This window comes from Phyllobates terribilis, unplaced genomic scaffold (assembly GCF_046119375.1).
Source record: "Phyllobates terribilis strain yellow unplaced genomic scaffold, ASM4611937v1 Scaffold_2__4_contigs__length_985480577, whole genome shotgun sequence".
Taxonomy (NCBI): Eukaryota; Metazoa; Chordata; class Amphibia; order Anura; family Dendrobatidae; genus Phyllobates; species Phyllobates terribilis.
In genome coordinates this window covers 323,081,332-323,106,442 of record NW_027362762.1, presented here as the reverse complement: position 1 = coordinate 323,106,442, position 25,111 = coordinate 323,081,332, and the positions used below count along the sequence as shown (strand labels likewise).

The 25,111-nt window shown below is 41.2% G+C and overlaps 1 protein-coding gene across 9 annotated transcripts in view; it reads right to left on the bottom strand.

Annotated features, from left to right (window-relative positions):
- Positions 1 to 25,111, bottom strand: part of MCF2L (MCF.2 cell line derived transforming sequence like) — a 291,794-nt gene that overhangs the window by 60,143 nt on the left and 206,540 nt on the right. For 8 of the 9 annotated variants that reach the window (XM_073664397.1, XM_073664398.1, XM_073664391.1 and 5 more), the window contains 2 exons: positions 12,704 to 12,818; positions 1,491 to 1,581 (listed from right to left, as the gene is read on the bottom strand). In XM_073664397.1, the coding sequence (XP_073520498.1) occupies positions 1,491 to 1,581; positions 12,704 to 12,818 (206 nt within the window). Of the gene's footprint in view, positions 1 to 1,490; positions 1,582 to 1,727; positions 2,253 to 12,703; positions 12,819 to 25,111 lie in introns of those variants that run through there. The other variant, XM_073664401.1, reaches the window with a different exon arrangement.

Here is a 25,111-nt window from a genome sequence, read left to right as displayed (position 1 = left end):
GGATACTCACGCTCCTCTTACAGGTGTTCCCACCATTAACCTCACCTGTGCTGTTTCATATATATATATATATATATATATATATATATATATATATATATATATATATATATATATATATATATATATATATATATATATATATATATATATATTTATTGTATATTTGTAAAAATAAAGTTACTATATTTTCTTTGGCCTGTGTAAATCTCTTTTTTTGGTGTGGTTTACTGGAAGTGCAGCTAGAGAGGAAACATTAACTTCTATCCTCCCAGTGACTTCCAGTCATAGGGGCGGTGCAGGGAGTGGATACAGCAAGACTGATTGACCACTTGCTGGGCAGTGTGCACAAAGACTGTCAATCAAATGTAGGAGACTGTACCCGCTCCCTGTACTGCCACTATGAATAGAAACGAAAAGTTGCAGGGAGGTTTTAAGTTCATTTTCTCCCTGTATCAGCACTTTCAGTAAGGCAGGAAGGTAGGCATGATATACCTGCAGATTAACCCTATATTTGGAAGTAAATAACATTTTTGGACCTGCGAGGTTCCTTTTAAATACATCTTGTAGACCTGAAAAGGCTGGTGTGTTTACTTTAATAATCCTTTTTGACAGTTTCCCCAACTAATAATAAAGTAATGTACTGTCTATTATTAGTAGCACTTCCTGCCGTACGCATGAAATGCTCATTTTAACTTGAAGATTATACAGACGTTCTGACTTGGATTTTCAAGGTACACCAGCCCTATCAGGTCTAGGAGATCTATGTAGAAATATATGCATTTTGTATCCTGAAATCTGGAGACAGATCGTCTTAATCCCTTTGTATTTTTGACCGATCATAACAATTTCAAGCCAAAAATCTAATGTCTATGTCAAAATACTCTCATGAATCCCCTTGTATTCAATGTTAGGGGGGCTTTTTGTCCACCTATAGATAAATGACAGAATTATTAGCCTTCTTACAATTAAGTGGATCATGTCGCAGTTATTAAGTATTGCCGGTGACCTGCTCCTTCTGCGCGCTAATGCTTTCATTCTAGCTCAGACATAGGGCAGATCATCAGTGACCGGTACGGGGACTACAACTACGTAGGCCTCACAATCTGTAGCTCCTGCAGCACTAGAAGGTTCTAGTAATACATACACTAACGAGTACTAGAATATTTACAAGTAAGAACATTTATTTAATGTAGTTTATAATTTTGGGTTGATCTTTATGCTCCAATTCAATCACTGTGATCTTTTATTAATTCCATGTTATTTCAAGCACTTGCTATCATAATCAAAATAACCAAAAAATGAAATAGGTGGAAAAGTCATTTGTACAGGAGATCACATGGGCATGATAACGGGCACTGCGGACCTCCAGAATTGGGGAATGATGACAGCCTATGATGGGTAACGTCATCACCCAATTATGCCTACATTCAGAAAGCTACAGTATGGTGAGCTCAGATCCTTTATGATGCCATACAAACGGGACTTACGGCAATCCTCAGTATCGATGCTTTTATAGAAGTCCATTTGTCCAGTCTTCGGTCGATGACTAGGATGAAGCCAATTCCTGCATCTTGTAAACTAGATGGAAAAATAGTAACAGGGAGAAGCTGCAGTTATTATTATTCCACGTGCAGACGCTGCCTCCTCACTATGGTGCAGTTTTTTAACCCTCTATGCACGGAGCCAAAGCAGATATTTACAATGAAACAAGCACAGGGTTTTACCCAGAATCAATGTCACCTTCCCTCACAGGGTGCTCCTGCCACCCATGCAATGTCGATTATTCCATTTTGGCTCAATCTGCAGCAGCCTTGGTGCTTCTACATTTCCTCCTCACGGCAGCTGCAAATGGTCTTACAGAAGAGCCACCTCTCATCCTTAACAGCAAATGTTCCATATCCATGCAGCTGCATTGAGGAAACGGGCTACACAATCCAGCTGTCAGCTCCCGGGGATCCACCTAAGCAGCCATCGCCTCGCAGAAGTGATCTATTTATACGGTAGTGGTTCCACCTTGGTCACAGCAGCGTAACACATTGGGTTAGTGAGGAAGATCCTCATCTCGGATGAAGAGCCCCATCCCTGCTGCCGATGAAATGACCTTTATTTTTTCTCCTTTCTGCTCTGTTTAGCAGCATATGCTCCAGACATAGAGAATAAATGGACATATAACTAGCTGCTTCCAATCATGGATTTCAGGAGCAAGGAAATTGTGCAGCGCCAGCATCTGACGGGGGGTTGGGGCCAATCACAGCAGCTTGCAAGAATGAAAAGGCAAAAGACTGACAAGAATAGCGAATAACAAGCACACTATGTGAGCGCTGGATAGCATCTCGGCTCAGGATTTAATACTACATAATGGGCGGTAATTAAGTGGCAGTAGTAGTGCAGCAAACGGATACATATCTAACACAAATTAAAACAAAAATACGTATTTTTCTCTTTTTCTTTCAAATGTAATAAACAACAGCAAAAAATAAACCTAATAACCCATACAACAAAACCGATATTTTTGTCACATTGTAAATTATTTCTATTGAGTTATGCCCAAGGCAGCAAACTTTAGATGTTGCATACGTTAACATTTAATGTAATATATAGCGTGCCATGATTTAGCAGATGTTAACCTGACACTTCCAATGACATATGCATATGAGGTCAACTTAGAGTTTTTATTGCATCATGGTACGTAACGTAGCAAACGTCACGTCAACGATTGCTACATCCGTGCATTAAGCTATAAATTAAGGTAGAAAGAAGAAGGAGAAGCAACTTCATTTCTTCCGTACTGACCTCAAACAAATAAAACTACACAGATCAGTTCATAAAGTTAATGTGTTGGAAGTAGGGAAAATGGGTGAGTGCAGGCATCTGAGTGACTTTGACAAAGGTCAAACTGTGATAGCTACTGAGTCTCCTAAATAGGACAAGTAGCAGTCATACCTACCAAAAGTGGTCCATGGAAGGACAACTGGTGACATTGCCATGAACATCCCAGGCTCGCTGATGCAAATGGGTAAGGCTAGCCCATCTAGTAACATTCACATAAGAGCTAATGTACCGTAAATTGCTGAAAAAGTTAAAGGGGTTGCCACACATCAACATAAATGAGTAATATACAGGATAGGTGAAAAATGTATGATTGTCATGTTATGCTAAAGTCCTCTTGTGATGGAGCAAACCGAGGGTGAGCATGAGAAACAATTGCTTCATTCACTGTCTATAGGAGTGGTGTTCTCACTAACTAATGCTCCATTCACAAAGAAGACTTTGGGTCCTCTGTTCTAGGGACCCAGACCACCAATAATCATTCATATGCAGTATACAGGTGATAAATGTGGTTTGTGGGACAACCCCATTAACGCTTGCTATGATAAAATAGTGCCACAACATTGGATTTATTACAGCTTGCTGCTTAAAAGGCTGTATGACCCCAAGACATTCACAAGCCCTGTCCATCGCAAAAAACACCTACAGTGGGCACACGATCATTAGATCTGAAACATGGAGCAATGAAAGTATGTAAACGGCCTGGTGATCATGTTTTCATGTTCACGTTTTTTTATGGTGCATGTGCATTGCCTACCTAGGGAAGAGATGGAAGCAGGTTGTAGGATGTTCTGTGCTATGGGACAGAGTTGAATCGAAAGAGGCATATTAAAAATAATAAGGCATGCATGGGATGTTCTGGCAGTGTGATTATTTTGCTGGGACACTGCTAGGGAATACTGTTCCCATGAAGGTATGTACCTTAAAACAGTATTTCTTTCAGCAGGATACTGCTCCCTGCCACACTGCAAAAATCATTCAGGAACAGTGTGAGGTTGTTGACTAGGCCTCCAAATTGCTTAAGATCTCACCCTGGCCCAATATCTGATGAATATGCTAAGAAAACAAGTCTGATTCAAGAAAGTTGTGCCTTTCTAAAGGAGGTTTTGTGCAGTCCAAGCCTTGACGGGTCAGAGCAGCTTTGGTGGCACAAAGTGGACCTTCAGAATATTAGGCAATATAAGAAGAATGACCTGTGTCTATCTAGTGTTTCGGCTTACAACACACCCAACAGATCCAGGGTAAAGAGTATTTAACTATTAATAGCTAATATTATTAAAGGGAACCTGTCACTTGAATCATGCTGCCTAAACCATGGGTAGCATAAATAAATCGGAGCTTTGCTGCACGATTTTAGCCAAGTATTTTTCATCTGAAATAAAGTTTAAAGAGCAGGCAGGGGACCATAGACAGAGATCTGACTAGTCCAGTGCGCCCCCCACCTGGCTTCTCTACTGCACAGCTCTAGTTGATTGACAGGTCTCGTCAATGTGTGTACAGAAAGGAGAGACCTGTCAATCAACTAGAACGGTGCGAGAAACTTTAAAGTACATTAAACACCCAGTATTTCAGAGAAAAACATACTTGGCTTCAATCGTTCAGCCAAGCTTTGAGTGATGCTGTCTGTGGTTTGGGCAGCATGCATTTAGTGAGAGCTACTTTTAAAGCTATAATATTATAATTCTCTCACTGCTTTCCATGAGATTACAGATGGAGAAATGCAAGAATTGCAAAACACTGAGTTTTTTTTAACTAGTGAATGCCAATAAAGCTCAATATTAACCCACCCAATTTGATAAAAAAAAAGTAGTTTGAGTTCATCACAATTTCCTGATTTTTACACTTTTCCGCTAACACATTTTGGTGGGATTCTTAAGGAGATGAAGGGAAGCCCACAAATGTGGTAGAATGGAACGAATAATTGTACATAAAGAATTCCATTTAACCCTCTACATTTTTGTCACCGGTTGCATATGGGATGTATAGAGGGGGCTCAAGAGCTGAACCCGGTCTATACCAGTAAGATGCTTGGTGTGCTACAAAACCAGCATCTGCCTGTAACATTTTTTTCATCATTTCACCCAACTTGTAAATTAGGTAAAATGGATGGTGTCATTCAAAACTACAACTCGTCCAGCAAAAAACAAAACAATCATATGGCTGTGCAGACGGAAGCGTTAAAATGGTACAACTCTTCTTAGCTTCTATAGACAAAATTAAAAATCACCAGGGCTTCTAAAAGTGTTAATGGGTTGGACGTTGAGTTACTGCGTAGTTACCTTCAGGTTGTAACAAAACATTTTCTTCCTTGAAAAGAGCTAACTGCATAGTTTCTCCCAACAATCATGGTCAGTAAGCCTTCCTACAGCACCTAGATCAATGCAAGAAGACTAAGTACTTTCCAAGGGGAACCAAACCATCACAGTCCTCTTCTTTATAATGAAGGCCCCCAAATATGATGCCTAAACTTAAAATTATTCTTACTGTATGTTAATCAGTAGCAGTAGTTCACATGGTAGCAGATATCTACATGATTTCTTCCCACGGGTGCCAAGACCCCTCACAAAGAACCTTACACAAACCCTCTTCACACCCGCTAGGACCTATCCCTATTAGATAGCCACCAATACTACCAATCACATCGATGTATTTACAACCTATATATTTTTCTGTCTGTATCTTTATTATTATGACATTGTATAAGACTACGATGATAAAAACTGTACCTTTATCATATTTCTACACAACCCCACCATCAACAAATCCAAGCTGCCATTAATAGATTTCTGGACTGCAGGTGTACGGAGCTGCGAGCGCAACTTGATACAGACACAACGGGGTGAATAAACTAGTCTTATTGTTCAATGACTACTGTAAAGAAACAAGATTCTGGGACTGAATTCTAGTTGCCTGGTCCCCGCAGGGTAATGTTTCTATAAAAGTCTTCCCTTCAAGAATTGTCGGATATATTCTTTCTGCAGCAAGAGCTGTCACATGTGATCTCAACAAGTGGAAGTCTAGAACGCCTGCAGAGAGAACTCAAAGTGACACTGTGTTATACACCATGACACTGCTGCAGCCGAAGCCGGGCGCACATGCCCTTATAATGCCACTCCTGCATATGTAAAGTGGGCATTTTTTAATATATGTGCATATTTTTATCACCCTTAATAATAATTTGCAATGCATACATATTACTATACACCTGAAAGGTTGTACAGTGCTAAGGCAGGAACAGACATACTGTAAGTAGAGAAAAATAAGAGTGACATGTCATAATAGTCATACAAGAAAACCAGACAGCATGTTTTTACATATGGAGGTAGTGGTATAGCTGTACAGGCGATGGTCCCCCAATAAAAATGAGAGAGATTCAATGTGCCTGTCAGGAGAAGCCTGGCATAAAATCCATATGCAAATCAGACTGTAAGTACACTGAGGGCGTGTCAGTGAATGTGCTCAGACACTCCCCCAGAGCACCTCCAGTCTGATTTGCATATTGCTTCTATGTTAGACTTCTTATGAAAGGCAAATCAGATCGCCACAAAAAAGTAGACTTTTTATAAGATGACAAGCAGCTATACAACCACACTACTATTTCCATATGTAAAAACATGCTGACAGGTTCTCTTTATGGAACACATTATGCAGCTGTAATATTGAGTCAAGGTATGAAACACAGCGGCTCAGTCATCAGTACTACCACTCAGGCAATGGAGGAGGACAACATAGAGAATGCATACACTGGGGGGGGGGGGTTGAACTTGATGGACCCATGTCATTTTCCAACCTACGTAACATCTGCATGGGGTTTTCACATTCTACCCGTGCTCATGACAACTTACTGTAGAGTCCTGTCAAAGATGTTGGTAAAAGAAAAACTCATCAATTGGTGAAATTGGGACTTTACCTAAGGATCTACCCTTCATTTTAGCAGATCCTTATACATAAAAGACTTAAAGGGGTATTCTCAACTTGTCTCTTGAACAGGTCAGAGTTCTGCAGTCTTCTTAGTTTCCTTACTCCCTGGTTTCTAGCAGGGCAGTCTCTGCTCCTTGAGTGACAGCTGAATAATAGAACTAAAGTATTAATAGGACAATAAAGCTCAGCACAAGTTCTGCTATAATACATCCAGCCATCAATGGTTTGTTCTGGTGTACACTGCTATCACTGTATTTACATAGATAGATAAAGGGGCAATTGAACAAGCACACAGCTCTGGACAGTGAGAGTAGAGAGAAGAAAGATTTAGGTCAATTCCTTGTGACGATTTTCACTGTGGATTTAACCCTTTGCATTGGCTCTTTGGTTGGGTCATTGGAGCCCTTGAAGTGGACTGGCTTTGCTACTGTGGCAAGTCAGAGGGTGCCACCTTTGGATTGCTGACTGCCAATTGCTGTATGGCAAACAGCTGGGGGATCTCATGGAATCTCAGAATATACTTGCCTAGAATTTCATCTGACTCTTACTAAACTCATGTGATTTTAAATAAAAGCTGTGGCCTTTTGGTACTAAAATAACGTGTTGTGTATTTTATTTCATTGGGCCATATAGTTTTGGTCATATACTTATGAATGAGGGTCCATCCCATATTATAAAGTCCTGTAACTACCGCGCACTCTTGGCCATGGTCTGGAAGCCAAGTTCCATGGAAATGAGCTGTACACTATAAAAGATGAAAGCTGTCATTGTAGGAGAATAACAGCAAATAGAAAAAGCAAGTTAATTGCAAACTTGCCTATTGTCATGCTGTCTGACTTATTAAAGCAATTTCAGAACTTGAGAATTCTTGTTTAAAGTTGACCAAACCCGATCTGTATGAGGGTCTTCTGACTATCTTATAATAAATTATGCTGATGGACTAAAGAATTGGGCACTAAAAAGCCCAATCCTTTTGTTTTCACGAGAGATATCAAAAAACACCTCTGGCAGTGGCTTTCTCTCTCCTCTAAATGAATGCCTTCCTGGGCGATCATGTGTATTGGCAGCTGGAAGAGCAACCCACGGCCAATGAATGCTTGGTTGACGAATAGATACTGTGTATGGGCACTTTAAGATAGATTCTGTTCAGCAAGAACCATGATTAATACAGCGCTCCTAACATACAAAATATCCTTTTCATGGGCAGACATCAAATGACAGCACTGAAAACAGAAAGTCTGTGCAAAAGTCACCAATATGTGCAACTGTCAAGATTAATTTGATGTTGATGGAAGAAGGGAAGGTCTGTTATGTACTGGGTGGCCCAAAGGCCACATTTGAAACAATGAAATTCAATGAGATTTTATGGGTACACGTATACACTGACACACAACACAGGGATCGGCCACTTTCTCTTGTGAGTGCAGCTTTGTTGAACTGACCAGACAATTGACGAATTAAGAGAGTTAATCTTGGCTTTAATTTATGGAGATCAAAGTGATGCATACCAGAATTTGTGTCGTATTGTGTCTCAATATATTTCTGTATTGCAATGTTGATGGAAGACATTTCGAGCACTTACAAGATTAAACTGTGTTAAACAAATGCCATAAACAATGTCATTAAAAAATGTAATAAAATGCAAATTAACGTCTTTTGATGTGTGTCAGTGTGTATATTTAGCCATATAATCATATGTGATAAATTTAATTGATTCAACTTTTGGGCAGCACATGGACCAATCAATCATGGTGACTGTACCACAATAAATGAAAAATGAAGATTTGGTGAGTCGTGGTATGCAGAAAGTTATTTGTCAAGTTAACATGTGCTACATCGGTAAATGTACTCATGGGCTTGCTTGTGCCACCGTATAAATTGGACGAGTGCTATCAGATTTTTTTCTCGGATAGCACTGAGACCAATGTTATTCAATGGGGCAGTGCTAATGACTGATTTTTTCACGGACAGAATCTGTCTGTGAAAAAAAAAATAACAAAATGCTGCGATTTCACAACAAAAATCAGATGCCGTACAGAGCCACAGTATAGCATGTGATTTTTACGGATACATTACAATTCTGTAACTGGAAACTGTGAACGGTCACACAGATGACAAGTGAGAAAAAATTGTCCCGTCTTTCTGGATGATTTTTTATACGCTCGTGTGACCCCAGCCTGTAAACGCATTCATCAAAGGCAACGGTTAAAAAAAGCTACAAATTATTGGCACAAATGTAAAGCAGCTCAACGACAATGAAGCCCAATACGCCACATTTATTAGAGAGATAGTACCTTTATATAAATTAGGCACAATTTTCACCAGCTATATACTCCAATAAATTTGCTACAATATCCAGTGTAATAGGACTTTTGTTCTTCTTTATGTATACTAGCTTCTTTATACCATGAATTTCCTTAACATAAAAGGCTTCAATGGCCTCGGTCCAAGACTGGATCTGGGAGTATTATCACATTCTGCATCTTGCCATCTGTAAGGTCTTCACACATAAGTATATAAAACACTGGGAGGTTTCACAACAGAATATATTTGCTGGCTCAACAACAAAAGCAATGGTGCCAGCAGATACATTCACACAATTAAGCTTCCTTTATGTCCAAGACATGGTTTGAGAATACGCTAGCGTTTCCTTTATCCCATTTTCCTTCCACACACTACTACCTGACACTTTTTACCTCTGACAGACACCACTCCCTCACCGAAGAACAATAAGAAATCACCATTTGTACCCTGGCACCTGCAGCATTGCTAGCAGCTTGAACACACTTTAACTAATGCATAGCTGAAATATATTTTTTTTATTAAAGGGGTATTCTCAAGTTGTGTCTTGAGCAGTACACAGTTCTGCACTCTCCTCACTTTCTGGCTACTTGATTGACCTTTGTGATTCAGTAGCTTCTCCTGCTACAGTTACACATTAATAGTCTGTCATTGTTCTGAAGTGTACACTGTCTTTACTATATTTACATTTAAAAACAACAGTGCATTTGAACAAGCACACAACTTAGGAAAGTGAGAGCAGTGATTAGGAAAGCTGCTCTGGAAACTGTCCATGCTGGGCGCTGAATATTGTGATAATGCAGGACTGATAAAAGCAGTTTGGTCAGGAGCTGGCATGGAGGGGAAGGGAGGTGAGCAGCTAACTGCTGTATAGAAATCAATGGGCTGGAGAGAGCAGATTTAGGAACTAACTCCTCTCCTGAAATGTAGTCACTACCATATTAGGCCAGACACCGGTGATTAATCTCTTTTGCCAACAAGCTATGCAACATATAAGCTCTTGTAGCAGGAGAACCACAGCAGATAGAAAAAGCAAGTAAATTGCAAACTTGCTTAAATTCATGCTCTCTATCAAATGAAAGTGATTTAATACCATGAGAATTACCCTAGTAATGGCAACCATAGGAATTCCACCTAACCCTTAAGCCAGACTTGTCAAAAAGAAAAAGCTCATAAAAATACTTTAGCTGGTGCTTCTTCATCATCATAAAATCAAGGAAAAGTTAGCATATAGCAGTTAAAGGTGTTTTCCACTTTCAAAACCCCCCGTTCCTAAGCGCAATTATTTAAAAAAAGGAAACAAACTGTGCTTTACTCACCCTTCCCGGGTTGCCACTGCTGCTCCTTGTGCCTGTTATGGTTTACAGCAGAGATGTTACATTGACAGCGCTGCAGCCCATCAGTGAGCTTGGCAGTCCTAATATGCTTGTGCTGTCTACTGGAACTCAACCGCTGAGCTCATTGATTGTATGCAGTTCTGTCGATTTTACATCAGCGCTGCAGACAATAACAGACACCGGGAACTGTGGCGGAGACTAGACCAGGAAAGGGTGGGTAAAGCCCAGTTTATTAATTTCTTCTAAAATCAAAAAACTCTTTTAATGCAGTAGTGTTCAAAATAATAGCAGTGTGCTATTATTGATTAAGGTCCGGGGATCATGGATTAAGGTCCGGGGATTGGGCTGACCACTCCATAACCTCAATTTTGTTGGACTGGACAAGATTTTGCTCATTTACTGATGTGTTTATGGTCATTGTCTTGTTGAAACACCCATTTCAAAGGAATATCTTCTTCAGCGTAATGCAACATAACCTCTTCAAGTATTTTAATATATGCAAACTGTTCCATGATCCCTGGTATGCAGTAAATAGGTCCGGTTGCTCAAACTCCAATGGCTGGATTCTTCGCTTCCCCAACATCATCTTGGGGGGAGAGTCGGGAATCCCCCATACACATTCGATTGTTGGCTGATCCTGCAGATATTGGCAGGTTCAGCTGAATTTAGTCTAATGTGTATGAGGGCCTTTACCCTTATTTATGACTGCAGCCACATGAAGATGCAATCACACATTTGGCTCAGTGGTTAGCACTGTAGCCTTGAAGCGATGGGGTCCAGGGTTCAAATCCCACCAAAGACCAGGAGTTTGTACGTTCTCCCCGTGTTTGTGTGGGTTTCTCCGGGTTCTCCGGTTTCTTCCCACACTCCAAAGACATGCTGATAGGGAATGTAGATTGTGAGCCCCAATGGGAACATAATGTCTGTAAAGCGCTGTGGAATTAATGGCGCTATATAAGTGCAGAAAATAAAGAAATAATAAATAATATACTGTAAGAACAGAATACCTGCAATAGATATAAGAATTGTGATTATCTGTACATGTGCGACCTGTCAGGAAAAACTGCAGGAAGGTACCATGGGTCAACGAGGCAGACAAAAGGCTCTCACATGTCCATTTTCTGCATGTGATATGTTAGGATTTTAAGCCACTGACCTATAATTGTTATTGTGGGCATAACCCTTTAAAAGCTGGAATATATCACAATGTTTCCCAACAATAGGGACGGGTGCACTGTTACACGACTGTGATGACAATACAGCTGCTGTACTGTATTTGTTCTGGTTTGGCTCTTTATCAACTGTCCATAAATCATTTGTATTCATACGTTCAGTGTCCCGCACCCAGCCATGTCACCTGCACCAAGAATAACCCAATAGTGACTGGAATAGAGAAATGAGAAGGCAATTCATTGAATGTGCAAAACTGAGTGAGACCTCATCTAAATGTATATCCGTGAGTCTTAAAGAAACACTCTCAACAAAATTATTATCCTCTTAATATATTGCAATCAATATATTATACAGCACTGTGCACTTACCATTGCTCAATTTTGAACTCCTAACCAGTTAATCCTTCTCTTTTCTCTCCTTTATGTAGAAACAGGTAGTCTCTTTTCCCTGCATGAGCCACCCCCTTCTTCAACTTCTGATCCAGCTGCTCCACTCCTCCCCCGTCAGGGACTCTGCAGTGATGTAGAATTGTGGTTCCAATGATGACTCACACAAGGAATAGAAACTTCCTGTTTCTACATAGAGCTTAGAAGGATTCAGTTAGTTTTTAATCACGTGATGTCATAGACCTAATGGAAACAAGAAGAATTAGCTGGGTATAAGGGCAAAATGAGCAACTGCAAGTACACAGTGCTATATAATATGATGACTGCAATATATTAAGAGGATAAACACTTTGATGGGAGGAGGAGTACTTCTTTAAAGCCCCATACACATTAGACTAAATGCATCCAAACTGGCCAAAAGTGGCAGGATCGGAGAGTATAATGTGTACGGTAGCCTCTCAACCCTTTCCCATCAGTTTTCGGGGGAAGAGAAGGATCCAGCACGTTGGATATCCGATGGCCAGTTACTTTGCTCTCTGAGAGGTAATCCACCGTTCATGATATCTGGCAGTGGCTCTCTCATAGAGAACACAGGAGTGCTCAAGTTGAGCGATATGCGGAGAAGTTAGGGGAGGTAGCTGCCAGGTAAACGACCATTTGGCCGACAGCTGTCTAATGTGTATAGGGGCGATGGGGGGGCTTTGGTTTTACCATAATATCCCAGTAGATACCTAAGGTGCACATTCATCATACCTGGGAACACTGGTTAGATACGTCAGGACGTTCTGGAACTCCGTCTCGGGGATCTCACTGAAGGCTGGGTATTCTGGAAACGTGATAACAGGACAGCCATTTTCACCCCTTCCACCTACAAAGATGAGGCATTTTGTGATTAATACAAGATGCAATGTAATATATTGGCATCAGTGCAGACATTGTGGAGTCAAAATATCTTATTTCTGTCATTTCAATTACATAGAAACATCACAACCATTTTAATAATTACCACAAGGTTTTTGGCCACTATAAAAATGAGACTAGTGAGAGAATAAGTAATGAGAGCAGAGCTTCTATGTTCTCCTGGTAGCTTTTTGTCCTACTTACTTTGATGATGATGAATAAATATTACAGTACGACCATCACTGGATTCTCAAAATAGGAAAGTGTTAACTAGGAAATCCTTATGTTAATGTTCCTAGCAGACACTAGAGGGCAGTTTAGGACTGAGAGCTGTGCAGTGGATATTGCTACAACATTGATCCATGTGCACCAGCCATCAGCATATCGCCATCAATAACTTGTCCATAATGGCAATGTGCACAGAACATTAAAGTTCTGCTTTTACTAATGTATATCTTGTAAGTGTTGGACCTAACCTAAACAATTTTTTATGGGTGTCTTATTATAATCATAACAACTCCTCCTCAATAATAAACTTACTGACAGGCTATCACATAGAAATATAGATTTTATAGGCAATATTATTAGAGTTAAACAAAAAGATTGGCAGGATCCTGGTCCAGCAGTCACGTTGTAGTCTATGACTGCTGAACCAGATCCTTGTGAACCTCCTGCTTCCTGCCGACATTCCCGAGACCTTAGTGCGATGGATGGATCAGTAGCAACGATTATATTGCGCCAGGGCTACTACTAATCAGAAGGGGCACCGGGGATGCCGGCACGAAGCAGGATCTTTACAGGGATCGAGTTCGAACTACCAACGTGGCCACTGGACCAGGATCTTGCAAATCTTTTTGCTCAACTCTACATATCATACATTCATTACATAATTTTGTAAGGGGGAAGACCGGGGTGTAAGTACTTTCAGAGCAAGGGATCCGGAACTGCCGGGGCTATGCCTCTGGTTGCAGGGGGAAAGACAGACTGCGAGCACAGGAGTCAGGTGACTGGGAAGCTGGGGGCATGTCCAGAGTGAGAGCTGGGAGGTCAGGTGACCGAGGAACTGGTGGCGTGGCTAGAGAAAGGAAAAGACGAGGAAGTTTGCGCGGGAAAGTGAGAGCAGGGTCCCGCTCAGGAGAGCAGTGTGAGAGGGTTCAGGCTCCTGGCTACAGTACTTGGAGCAAGATCCGAGTGCAGTGGACCGGAGGAGTCAAGCCGACCAGAGGGAGAAGAGACGCAGGGTTCGTGGAGCCGAGCACGTGAAGTGCCGTGCTATGGACTAGGGGCTCAGCGGGTAAAACCGGAGACCGCCCGCTGCCGCCAGAAGACGGAGCATTGTTTAGGCGGGGACGCCTGAAAAATCAACATCGGCATCAGCTGGCAACTGCCTTGTGAGGAGCAAGAGTCAGCTAAGTGAAAAAACTGTCGATTACAACCGGTTCGACTCTGCTACATCTAGTTAAACTGTGAACTGTCAGTAATAGACTTTTACCTGCTACTTCCCATGTTTTTCCCCCATATTTTCCCCTGTTACTCCATGCGTGGAGGTTGACCCTGTTATCATAAACCTCCCCTGTTTATTAACCCCGTATTGGCTGCTCTGTGTTTCTGTGTGACTGCATCTAAAGTACCCGTGTTACAATTTTGGCATACTGAAATTTCCTCATGATGCAGTCACACTAACAGGGGCATATGCACTAGGACATTTTTTCAGTAACGTGTGCAGAAATCTCCATTTTGACTGTATTTGCAAATAGCCACTTCAGAAAGAACAAGACTTGATCTCTGGCGCCACCTCCTGGATGTATAAATCCCAAAAATCAATACTGACAATCTAACAAGCCTTGCGAAATGACTTAGGATAAGAATTCAAACAAGAAACTCAATTTGTAGACACATATTTTGGGATTTTGCCACTCCTCAGTGCAGAGCAGGAGATCTAATTTGGTGAGGCGAGAGGCCTCTGATTGAAGGTCTAAAGGGGAACATTTTTACTTTTAGAGATTGCCAAGCTGGATAAGGAGATTTATAGGCCATGCAATGCTCCTCTGGTAATTTAAATATGCAAATAGCCTCTTGAGAAGGAAGAGAACTTGATCTCTGATGCACTCTATTGGATGTAGCAATCCTAAACCTCAATATCGATCATTTAATGAGCCTTCCACATGATTACGTTAAGAAGGCAAACCAGAATCTCCATTTGCAGACAAACAGCGTCTCACCTAGCCAAATCAGATCTCCTGCTTTGCACTGAGGAGTGGCAACAACCCGAATCATGTGTTTGCAAATTTAGTTTCTGGTTTGAAATAGAATAGAAAAAAAACATTTTTTCACATGTGGGTTTAAAATCCATCTTAAATCCGGTCTGGATACCTTACGTATAAAAGGATACAGTGTAAACAATGGAAGAAACAATAGTGCATTTCACAAATAAGAAGCATTTCGGTCACTTCATAGAGAGAACGAATACTATGAATCCAGGCCAAGTCGACTAGTCATCCATGGAGGCCAGATCTTACTAAAGTACTCCACCTTGTCGGCCCTCATGGCCTTCAAGTTCTCGAATAACATTATTAACCCTAGCAACAACAGTGGGGAAATGCAAATCTAAACTTTTCCACCTTAAAACTACATGTATTCAAGCCTCTAGCAGTATAACCTGAGACAATTTAAAGTTTGCGTTCCTCGTATTTAAAGGTTTGTGTTTTTGTAAAATACCCACACTGACCTTTGCAGCAAGCATCACTATTTCACTAGATTCCTTGTTTAACTAAGTGCCCCGGATTCTCAGTTTTCAACTAGCCTGAAATCTTACATATAATACTTTTGCTATACGTGTATATTGTGATTCAGCATCTAAAAATCTTTTACAAAACTTCTGTGATCTTAAATGTGTCAAGAAAGTATGATAGGAGAGATAACGTTATTGGCTAACCAGAAAGACTTTTGGAGCACAGAAGCCACTCATCAGGGAAGTTTACTAAATAGTAACTAAGAGACCCTGATTTCAATGATATATCACTTATTAGGCTGTTTGCTGTAGTTTTGATAAAACTGTTGTTGTATCAGCAGGAGATTATTACTAGAGGATTAGTAATCCTGCTGTCATGTATTAGGTCATAGTCATAAATTCTGTATAACCCCAATTTCACCATTGATTGGCAACTTTCTGCCTATGCAGAATGTACATAGAAAGCTGCCAATCAGTAGATCTGCAGCAGATAAAACTGTGATTTTATCAAAACTGCAGCAAGCAGACCAGTAAGTGACACATTTGTAGGGTGTTAGCCCTGACAGGACATTGAATGACACTAGGCTTTAAGAGACCATGCTCCCCTCTGCGTTTTGCTTTTGCACTAGTTGCCTCCCCCCTCCTATTGTTTTTGGTGTGTGCTGAAAGAGGGAGATGATTCAGGAGGTAGAGACCTCCTGTATGTCTGAGGTAACAGAGAAACTTCTGCCTGTTCCCTGATAAGGAGAGACTGAAAAAGGAACTGACATTCTCTAGAAAGATAAAAGTATGGAATATTGCAAGATTTGTTATCAGGACTGTGTCCAAAAGTAGAGAACTTCATCCCTTTTGTAGAACAACTTCCCTAAAGATTGGTGACCTGAGGTAACAGACAACAGAGTACCAGCCATCTCTCATCATTGAAAGTGAAACAAGACTTGCCTACCTGCAGAGGGAAAGATACCATATACAGGAGAAAGAACTCAAGTGCAACTGATCCGGCTCAGCTATGTCAGAATCAAGCAGCCGCTGTCTTTCTGTTCCTGATCTGCACAATTTTGAGTGACTCACCGGTGGTGAACTGTGTTAGGGTTTAGCGTAATTTTCTTTAGTTAGGATGCTGTAGCAGCATGGCCCAATAGCGGAAAGCCAGATAGAGAATTAGCCTAGAGTAGCTTGTGAAACTTGATTTGTACCGTTTGTATTAAGCTTTCATTGCCATAGCTGGAGCATAGTTTTGTGACTTGCTTCAGCCATTTCTTCTTATATTCAGGTTATTAATATTATCATTGTAAATACTGTTATTCTTATTTCCCGGCATATAATCCCTTCGTACACAATAAAGCCGGTTGTTTTGTTTCTGCCTCATCGTCTGCTGTGCCGTACTTAAATCCTGCCTTGCGGTGTTCTTTGGACACAGCTGCACATTGCTGATATCAGGTTTTCAGCCCCTACTGCTCTCTGATGATGTAGAAAAAACCTGGTGACAGATTCCCTTTAAGAGATTTTACATTATGACATCAGTACTTGAGGTGATATATCATTTGTGCTTTCCAATCTGAGGGCAGCATAAAATATGAGCAGATATCCTGATTCTAGTGCGGATTCACTTACTGGATTTTTTTGCTATAATTTTAATAAAATCTCTGTGTCTACTCTGTTACATCTTTGCTAATCTTTTAATGAAGAGCTCTGTATAGCCTCACCGACACCACTGATTGACAACTTAAAGCCATACACTGTGCATAGACAGAAAGCAATTAATGGTGGAGAATGGGGATAACCACAGCTCATGAATATGCAGGATACATAGCAGGATAGATGGAGTTGGAAGGGACCTCCAGGGTCATCGTGTCCAACCCCCTGCTCATGCAGGATTCACTAAACCATCCCAGACAGATGCCTGTCCAGCCTCTGTTTGAAGACTTCCATTGAAGGAGAACTCACCACCTCTCATGGCAGCCTCTTCCACTCATTGATCACCCTCACTGTCAAAAAAATGTTTTTAATATCTAATCTGTATCTTCTCCCATTCAGTTCCATCCCATTGCTTCTAGTTTTTCTTTGTGCAAATGAGAAGAAAGCTGATCCCTCTACAGTGTGACAGCCCTTGAGATATTTGTAGACCGCTATTAAGTCTCCTCTCAGTCTTCTCTTTTGCAAGCTAAACATTCCCAAATCCTCTAATCGTTCCTTATAGGACATTGTTTGCAGACTGGTCACCATTTTGGTCGCTCTTCTCTGAACTTGCTCCAGTTTCTCATTGTCTTTTTAACATGTGGTGACCAGAACTGGACATAGTATTCCAGATGAGGAGTAGAGGGGGATAATTACTTCACGTGATCTAGACTGTATGCTTCTGTTAATGCAACCCAGAACTGTGTTTGCCTTTTTTGCTGCTGCATCACACAGTTGACTCATGTTCAGTCTGTGATCTATTAGTATACCCAAGGGGTTGAGAAAGGATTGTGCCAAAACGCACGTTGGGGTGACAGCCTCTGCCGGGACTCCCACGCTGCGCACAACAGCTATCTAAGGTACTATATGTATGGCAGAGACATTATTAGTAATTGGGATATATGGCTATCTTAGCATGACTGTGCATGTTAGTCTCTAGCTTTATTGCTGCAGGATCCTTCTGCATATATATTTATTACTTATGTAACTCAAAAAATAGGGTACTCCCATTGTACTGTGCAGTCCTTTCAGATTTTAACCCCTTAATTACCGGGGACGTATTAGTACGCATATTTGCGTACTGCCCGTTCAGTGAGGGCTGCTGCGCTGAGCCCTCACTGAACGGAACACATGTCAGCTGATTCTTACAGCTGACATGTGCCCGCAACAGCCGCGGGTGGAATCGCGATCCACCTGCGGCTGTTAACATGTTAAATGCCGCTGTCAATCTCTGACAGCAGCATTTAACGCGCGCTTCCGGGTAGCGCATCATAAGCCCCGCCCACCGGTGACCCCGTCACGTGATCGCGGGTCGCCGATGGGTGGGCATGACAACCCAGGGTCTGCAGCAGACGCCTGTGGTTGTCATGATCTTGTCGCTATGAGCGCCACCTAGTGGTCGGCGCTCATAGCACAGGACCATTTCTGCTGCATGCAGGGGACCTGCTCGTCCCCTGTATGTGGCAGAGGCGATCGGATAGTTGCTGCTTCTAGTCTCCTATGGAGACTATAGAAGCATGCAAAAAGTATAAAAAAAAAGTTTTTAAAAATATATATATATAAAAGTTTAAATCACCCCCCTTTTGCCCCATTCAAAATAAAATACTAAAAAATAAACCCCACATACACATATTTGGTATCGCCGCTTTCAGAATCGCCCGATCTATCAATATAAAAAAAGAATTAATCCGATCGGTAAACGGCGTAACGAGAAAAAAATTCTAAACGCCAGAATTACGTTTTTTGGTCGCCGCAAAATTGCAATAAAATGCAATAACGGGCGATCAAAACATCGGATCTACCCCAAATGTTATCAATAAAAATGTCAGCCCGGTGCGCAAAAAATAAGCCATCAACCAGCCCCAGATCACGAAAAATGGAGACGCTACGGGTCTTAGAAAATGGCGCTATTTTTTTATTTTTTTTTTATACCAAATTTTGGAATTTTTTTTCACCACTTAAATATAAAAGAACCTATACATGTTTGGTGTCTATGAACTCGTAATGACCTGTAGAATAAGAAGCGCAGGTCAGTTTTAGCATTCAGTGAACGTGGTAAAAAAAATAAAAAACAACTGTGGTATTGCACTTTTTTTGCAATTTTACCGCACTTGGAATTTTTTTCCCGTTTTCCCGTACAGGATATGGTAAAACTAGTAATGGCGTTGAAAAGTACAACTCGTCGCGCAAAAAATAAGCCCTCACATGGCCATATTGACCAAAAAATAAAAACGCTATGGCTCTGGGAACAAGGGGAGCAAAAACGAAAATGCAAAAACGGAAAATGCTCCGGGGCTTAAGGGGTTAATTTTATTTTTATGTGTTTGTCCCATGCATCTCTTTCACTAACCTTTTTATGTAATATGTGACTAATAAAGTTTACTAGTTTTCTGATTATTATGGACATCATTGGTCATCTTTTTTGCCTGCTTCGCTGCCCCCCTTCAAGAATTAGCCAATGAATGATGACTTCAGTGTTTTAAAAAGTCACATGGTAGGCCCTGTTCTTTTGTCACAGTGGTGAAGACATAGGACCTGTCTGAGGACATCAGAACTGCTATTAGCAAACACAAGACTTCCAAAGGGTATAAGGCCATCTCCAAAGACCTTGGTATCCCAGTTTCAACAGTGCGCAATGTTATTAAGACGTTTGCCAAGCATGGAACTGTCAAGAACCTCCCTGGACGTGGGAGAAAGAGGAAAATTGACAAGAGATGTCTTCGTAGGTTGGTGCAAATGGCGTAAAAAACACCAAGTCAAACATCCAAAGACCTGAAGGCCAACCTGGAACAGTCTGGGGTCGGGGTTTCAACAAGTACCATATGCTGCACACTAAATCAAGCAGAGCTTAATGGGCAAAGGCCAAGGAAGAAACCATTGCTGATGAAAAGACATAAAAAGGAACAACTGATCTTTGCCAAAGAGTACCTTGACAAACCACAATCTTTCTGGGAAAATGTTCTGTGGACAGATGAAAGAAAAATAGAGCTTTTTGGCAATGCAAAACAACAGTTTGTTTACAAACGTGGCAATGAAGCTTATAAGGAAAATAACACCTTACCACAAGTTAAGAACAGTGGAGGATCCATAATGCTGTGGGGTTGCTTTGCTCGTCTGGTAGTGGAGGCCTTGACCATATCACAGTAATCAAGAAATGAGAGAATTATCAAGAGATTTTAGAGCGAAATGTCCTACCCGGTGTAAGAAAACTTGGTTTGAGTTGAAGATCATGGGTCCTCGAGTAAGACAATGACCTAAAACACACATCCAAAAGTACACAGGAATGGTTGGAAAAGAAAAAATGGACTGTTTTAAAGTGGCCAGCAATAAGTCCTGACCTCAATCCCACTGAAAATCTTTGGGGTGAGCGGAAATCTGCCATTAGGAAAAGAGAACCCTGCAAACATTCAAGAGCTTGAACAAACTGCAAAAGAAGAGTGGGAGAAAATTCCAGCTGAGAAGTGCAAGAAGCTTATAGATGGCTACAAGAAACATTTGGAGGCTGTCAGCAATGCCAAAGGGTGTACAACCAAGTATTTATTAGGGGTGCCTTTATTGCTGCACATGCTGTTTATTCTGTTTTTTCTTTGAAATTGCAACATGGAAATTGAAAAACAATGTTTTATTGCTGTATTGCTTTGGACCACTAATTATAAAATCCTGAAGATATAACTTTGGTAATTTCCATTTATTTTCTGAAGATCTTGTACAATCCATGACAAAAATGAAGGGATGCCAATAATGGTGAGCAGCACTGTATGCTGATTTATCAAAATGTAGACTGAGGTTTCTATTTTGCAAACACTAGTGCAGGGGTCCCCAACCTGTGGCTTGCAGGGCCATTATGTTTGGCTCGTGGCTGTCTGCCAGCTTAGTGCATTAGCACCAGGTCTTGGAACTAGTTATGAAGAGAAGGTCTCCATATGGTGACTTTTGTGAATAGCACCACGGAGAAGAACAGATCTGTATATACTAGGCAGGGAAAAGAAATATTGTAAGTTGGAGATAGGATGATACTGGTAGTTGGATCAAATACCCGGAGCTGGATGGCAATAGTGAATGGGGGTAAAATGGGTACCCTTGGATGACAGTATACTGCCTACATAAGAGGTCTCAATTTTCATTTTGTGGGGAAGCTTTGGCTACCATTACACAGGTTATGGTGGGTTCTGAGTGTCACTACTGTAGGGGGTTGGGGTGAAGATGGGTGGCTAGATGTAACTCGAGACCATCTCTTAGAGTTAAATATGACTCTCAAGGTAAAAAGGTTGGGAATTGCAGCAGTAGTGTAAAAATACAGACAGACTGATGTTATGACTTTTTTATTACACTTTTTTTATCAACATGTAAATGAAAACTATGTTTCAATAAGAGACAACTGTAATGCTGAGTGCCTGGTCCCATATCATACTCCTCCATGTCATACGCTCAGAAAGCTCAGATATGTAAATTAGTTCAGTTAAAGGGAATCTGTATGCAAGTTTTTGCTACCTCATCTGAGAGCAGCATAATGTAGGCAAAGAGACCCAGAAACCAACGATGTATCACTAAGTTTACTGGTTGGTTCTGACACAATCAGAGTTTTTAGATTTAGCAATGCAGCAGAGCTGAGAAAGCTAACCACGCCCACACCAGGCTATGTGCATTGTCTACAGACAGTGAGCTGCTTATCACAGCAGGGAGGGGAATCAGACTAGCATGCACATGCTGTTGTAGTCAGGGCAATGATGATCACTAGGTGATAAAACCTTCAGTGTAAGTAAACAACAGCACACAGCCTGACATGTGACACAATTGAAATCTGTGTTTTAACCTCTACCTGCTGACAGATTCCCTTTAAGCCCCAACAGTGTAAAGCTCTTGCCCAGGATACTGAAAAGAGGCAGGTGATCACTAAAAATTTTTTTTCCGTCTCAAAGTGTAACAAAATAAAAAATTCCGCCACAATTTTGTCAGAGAGAACCCACTAGTGGCATGCTGTGTCCACCAGCACTCAACAGCGGCAGGGACATGGTGGGAGATGTTGGGAATAGACACATGATCTCTATAGCACTCTCACCTCGCTAATGTCATACTAACAGGATGCTGGGATTTATGGTGCTCCCCAGTACTTTAAAATTGAAGGCTGCAATAAATGTGACTGTATGACTATCAAATAGGAAAAGTGGTCAATGTAGAAGTTTATTTCTGAGCCAATATTGGCTCAATACAGACAAGAAAAAAAAAAGTCAGAACATAAGCACTGCTCAGTAAGTATGCGGCTTTCCATTTCAGCGTTGTAGCACACATTGCATACTAAACCCTGAACACAATCAGGAAAATCAATATAGGAAAAAGAACAGCACTATGTATAAATATTGTCCTGGGTGTAACGCCTGCAGGAACAGCTTACTACACCAAATGGAATTACAGGAGAATAACTGCAGCATCCGAGGTGAAATCAAGCTTCGCTCAGCTCCCGGCTTCAAGACATAACATATTATTCAGTTCTCTTAGCCCAAATGTCGCATGGTAATGGATACATTGTGAGGCAGTGACGGGGAAAGTCATCGAGGGACGTTAGCTTTCCTTTAGAATCCCATCTTGAGTTTTTCTAGGCTCCAGGATATGTTAGTCTGTAGCCCAGACCTTCCAAAAACTGGTGTCCTGGAAAAGATGCAAAAGGGCCTGGGCAAGAGAAGGGAGGCTTCCTTAATTCCTTAGTCCATCTCAGTGATTAGGACTTGCTGATTAAGTAGCCGGATCTGAGGCATGTATAGGAGATAGGTTCATTCAGTGCCCGAGAGCTGCCAGAATTTCAAGGATTCAGTAGGAATATACTGAGCAAACTGGCATTCCAGTGCCACTTACAATGGTCCTGGTAGATTGGCAGTTAGGACCAAAGCTTCATTCAGTAGGATTTATTTTCCCCATTTTCTGGTTTTGCCTACAGTGTCACATAGTATACAAAGCAATACGGCACAGTATAAATTATTCTTCAGTCATACTGGCTCTTGCAGACAGGATAGCTTCTTGCAGTAGCCACAGATTAGATGGTGGTATGGACATGCCCTGAACAGCCACAGCCAATCCATATACAACCCTTGTGGCATGGAGTGTTCTCCTGTCAAAAGTGCTATGAAGTGAACAGCTGTAATACCACACTGTGCAATGCCTCAGTGCTTAAAGGGAATTGTCAGCAAGTTTTTGCTGTTTAGGCCACGTTCACAAGTTCAGTATTTGGTCAGTATTTTACCTCAGTATTTGTAAGCCAAAACCAGGAGTGGGTGAAAGATACAGAAGTGGTGACGTGTTTCTATTATACTTTTCCTCTGATTGTCCAAGTCCTGATTTTGGCTTACAGATACTGATGTAAAACACTGACCAGATACTGAATGTGTGAACGTGATCTTAATCTGAGAACAGCATCATGTAGGGGCAGAGAGCCAGATTCCAGGGATGTGTCACTTACTCAGCTGCTTGCTGTAGTTTCAATACAGTGATTTATCAGCAGATTATCAGTACATGACTGGTGTCTCGTGCAAAGCAGTCCAGCTAATCTGTGTAACCCAGCCCCCACTGATTGGCAGTTTGCTGGCAATGTACAGAGGAAGCTGCCAATCAGGGGTGTGGGCGGGGATATACACAGCTCAGCATTCATAGCACTGCTACATTTATAGCAGAGAAAACAGGGATTTTATCAAAACCAGCACCAAAAAGTCTAGTGAGTGATACATCGCTGGAATCAGGCTCTCTGTTCCTACATCATGTTGCTGGTCAGATTCCATAGCAAAAATATAATAACGGATTCCCTTTAAGCCCTACTGTCCAAATATCCATCCACAAGTATTAAAGGAACCAGGCTGTGTTAAGCAAATATTCCCCACACCATTACTCCACATCCACCTGCCTGAACTGTTGGCACCTCACAGGAAGGGTTCGCTGATTCATACTACTTGTGCCAAATTCTGAACATTTTATCAGCACGATGGAACAGAAAGCTGGATTCAACTGATTTTGCCCACTTGAACCTTGTCTTGCTGATTCCCTTAGACAATGGAGATCAAACCATTCATTTGCCATTATGGCCCATCCATGCTAAGAAATAACGGGTTTTTTTTTCAGACATATTAGTCAGAGAACCAGGGCTGTACTGGGCTGCAATGTGCCTGTCTGGGCACCAACTGTTCATCTGAACGATTCTTTACATCCTCCTCTGACCCCAATCATCTACAAGTTATTTCCACAGAATCCACTTTCGCTGGATGCTTTTCCTTGAAGACACCATTCTTTGTATACTCTCAACACGGTTGAACAAGAAAACCCCACAAAGTTGGAGGTCGTTTTAGAAATATTGGCCCCAGCTAATGCACCAATGCTAAAGCACTTGTACGAAGTTGCTCAGATTGCACAATTTTCCCATTTTGTGTAAGAACAACTGTGAATGCGGACCTATGTATTGTCACATTGGTTATCAATGTTTAGTAATAATATTCACACAACTATTCTCCTAATATATTAATAACAATGCAACTCTGGAAAAGCCTTTTAACTGAAATACCCAAGACTTCTCATTGAATGCTGAAAATTAGATTAAAATATGCAAGGCATGTTACTGTGGAGCTGTAAACTGCTTACTACACAGACAGAAGAAAAGCCCTATTTAAACATTATGTCGTGAACTAGTTTATTGGACTAGGCACAGAAGAAAAAGCCAATTGACTGTAACTTGGGTAAACACCTAGATCTGTCACCTGTCCCTGGAAAATACAGTGTGAAAAGGTTAAAGTTAGCAAACGGAATTACACAGTGACACATATCCGGCTCCAGTGTGTAAAAATTTCGAGACACGTCTTCAAAAACTGCTGGGAATT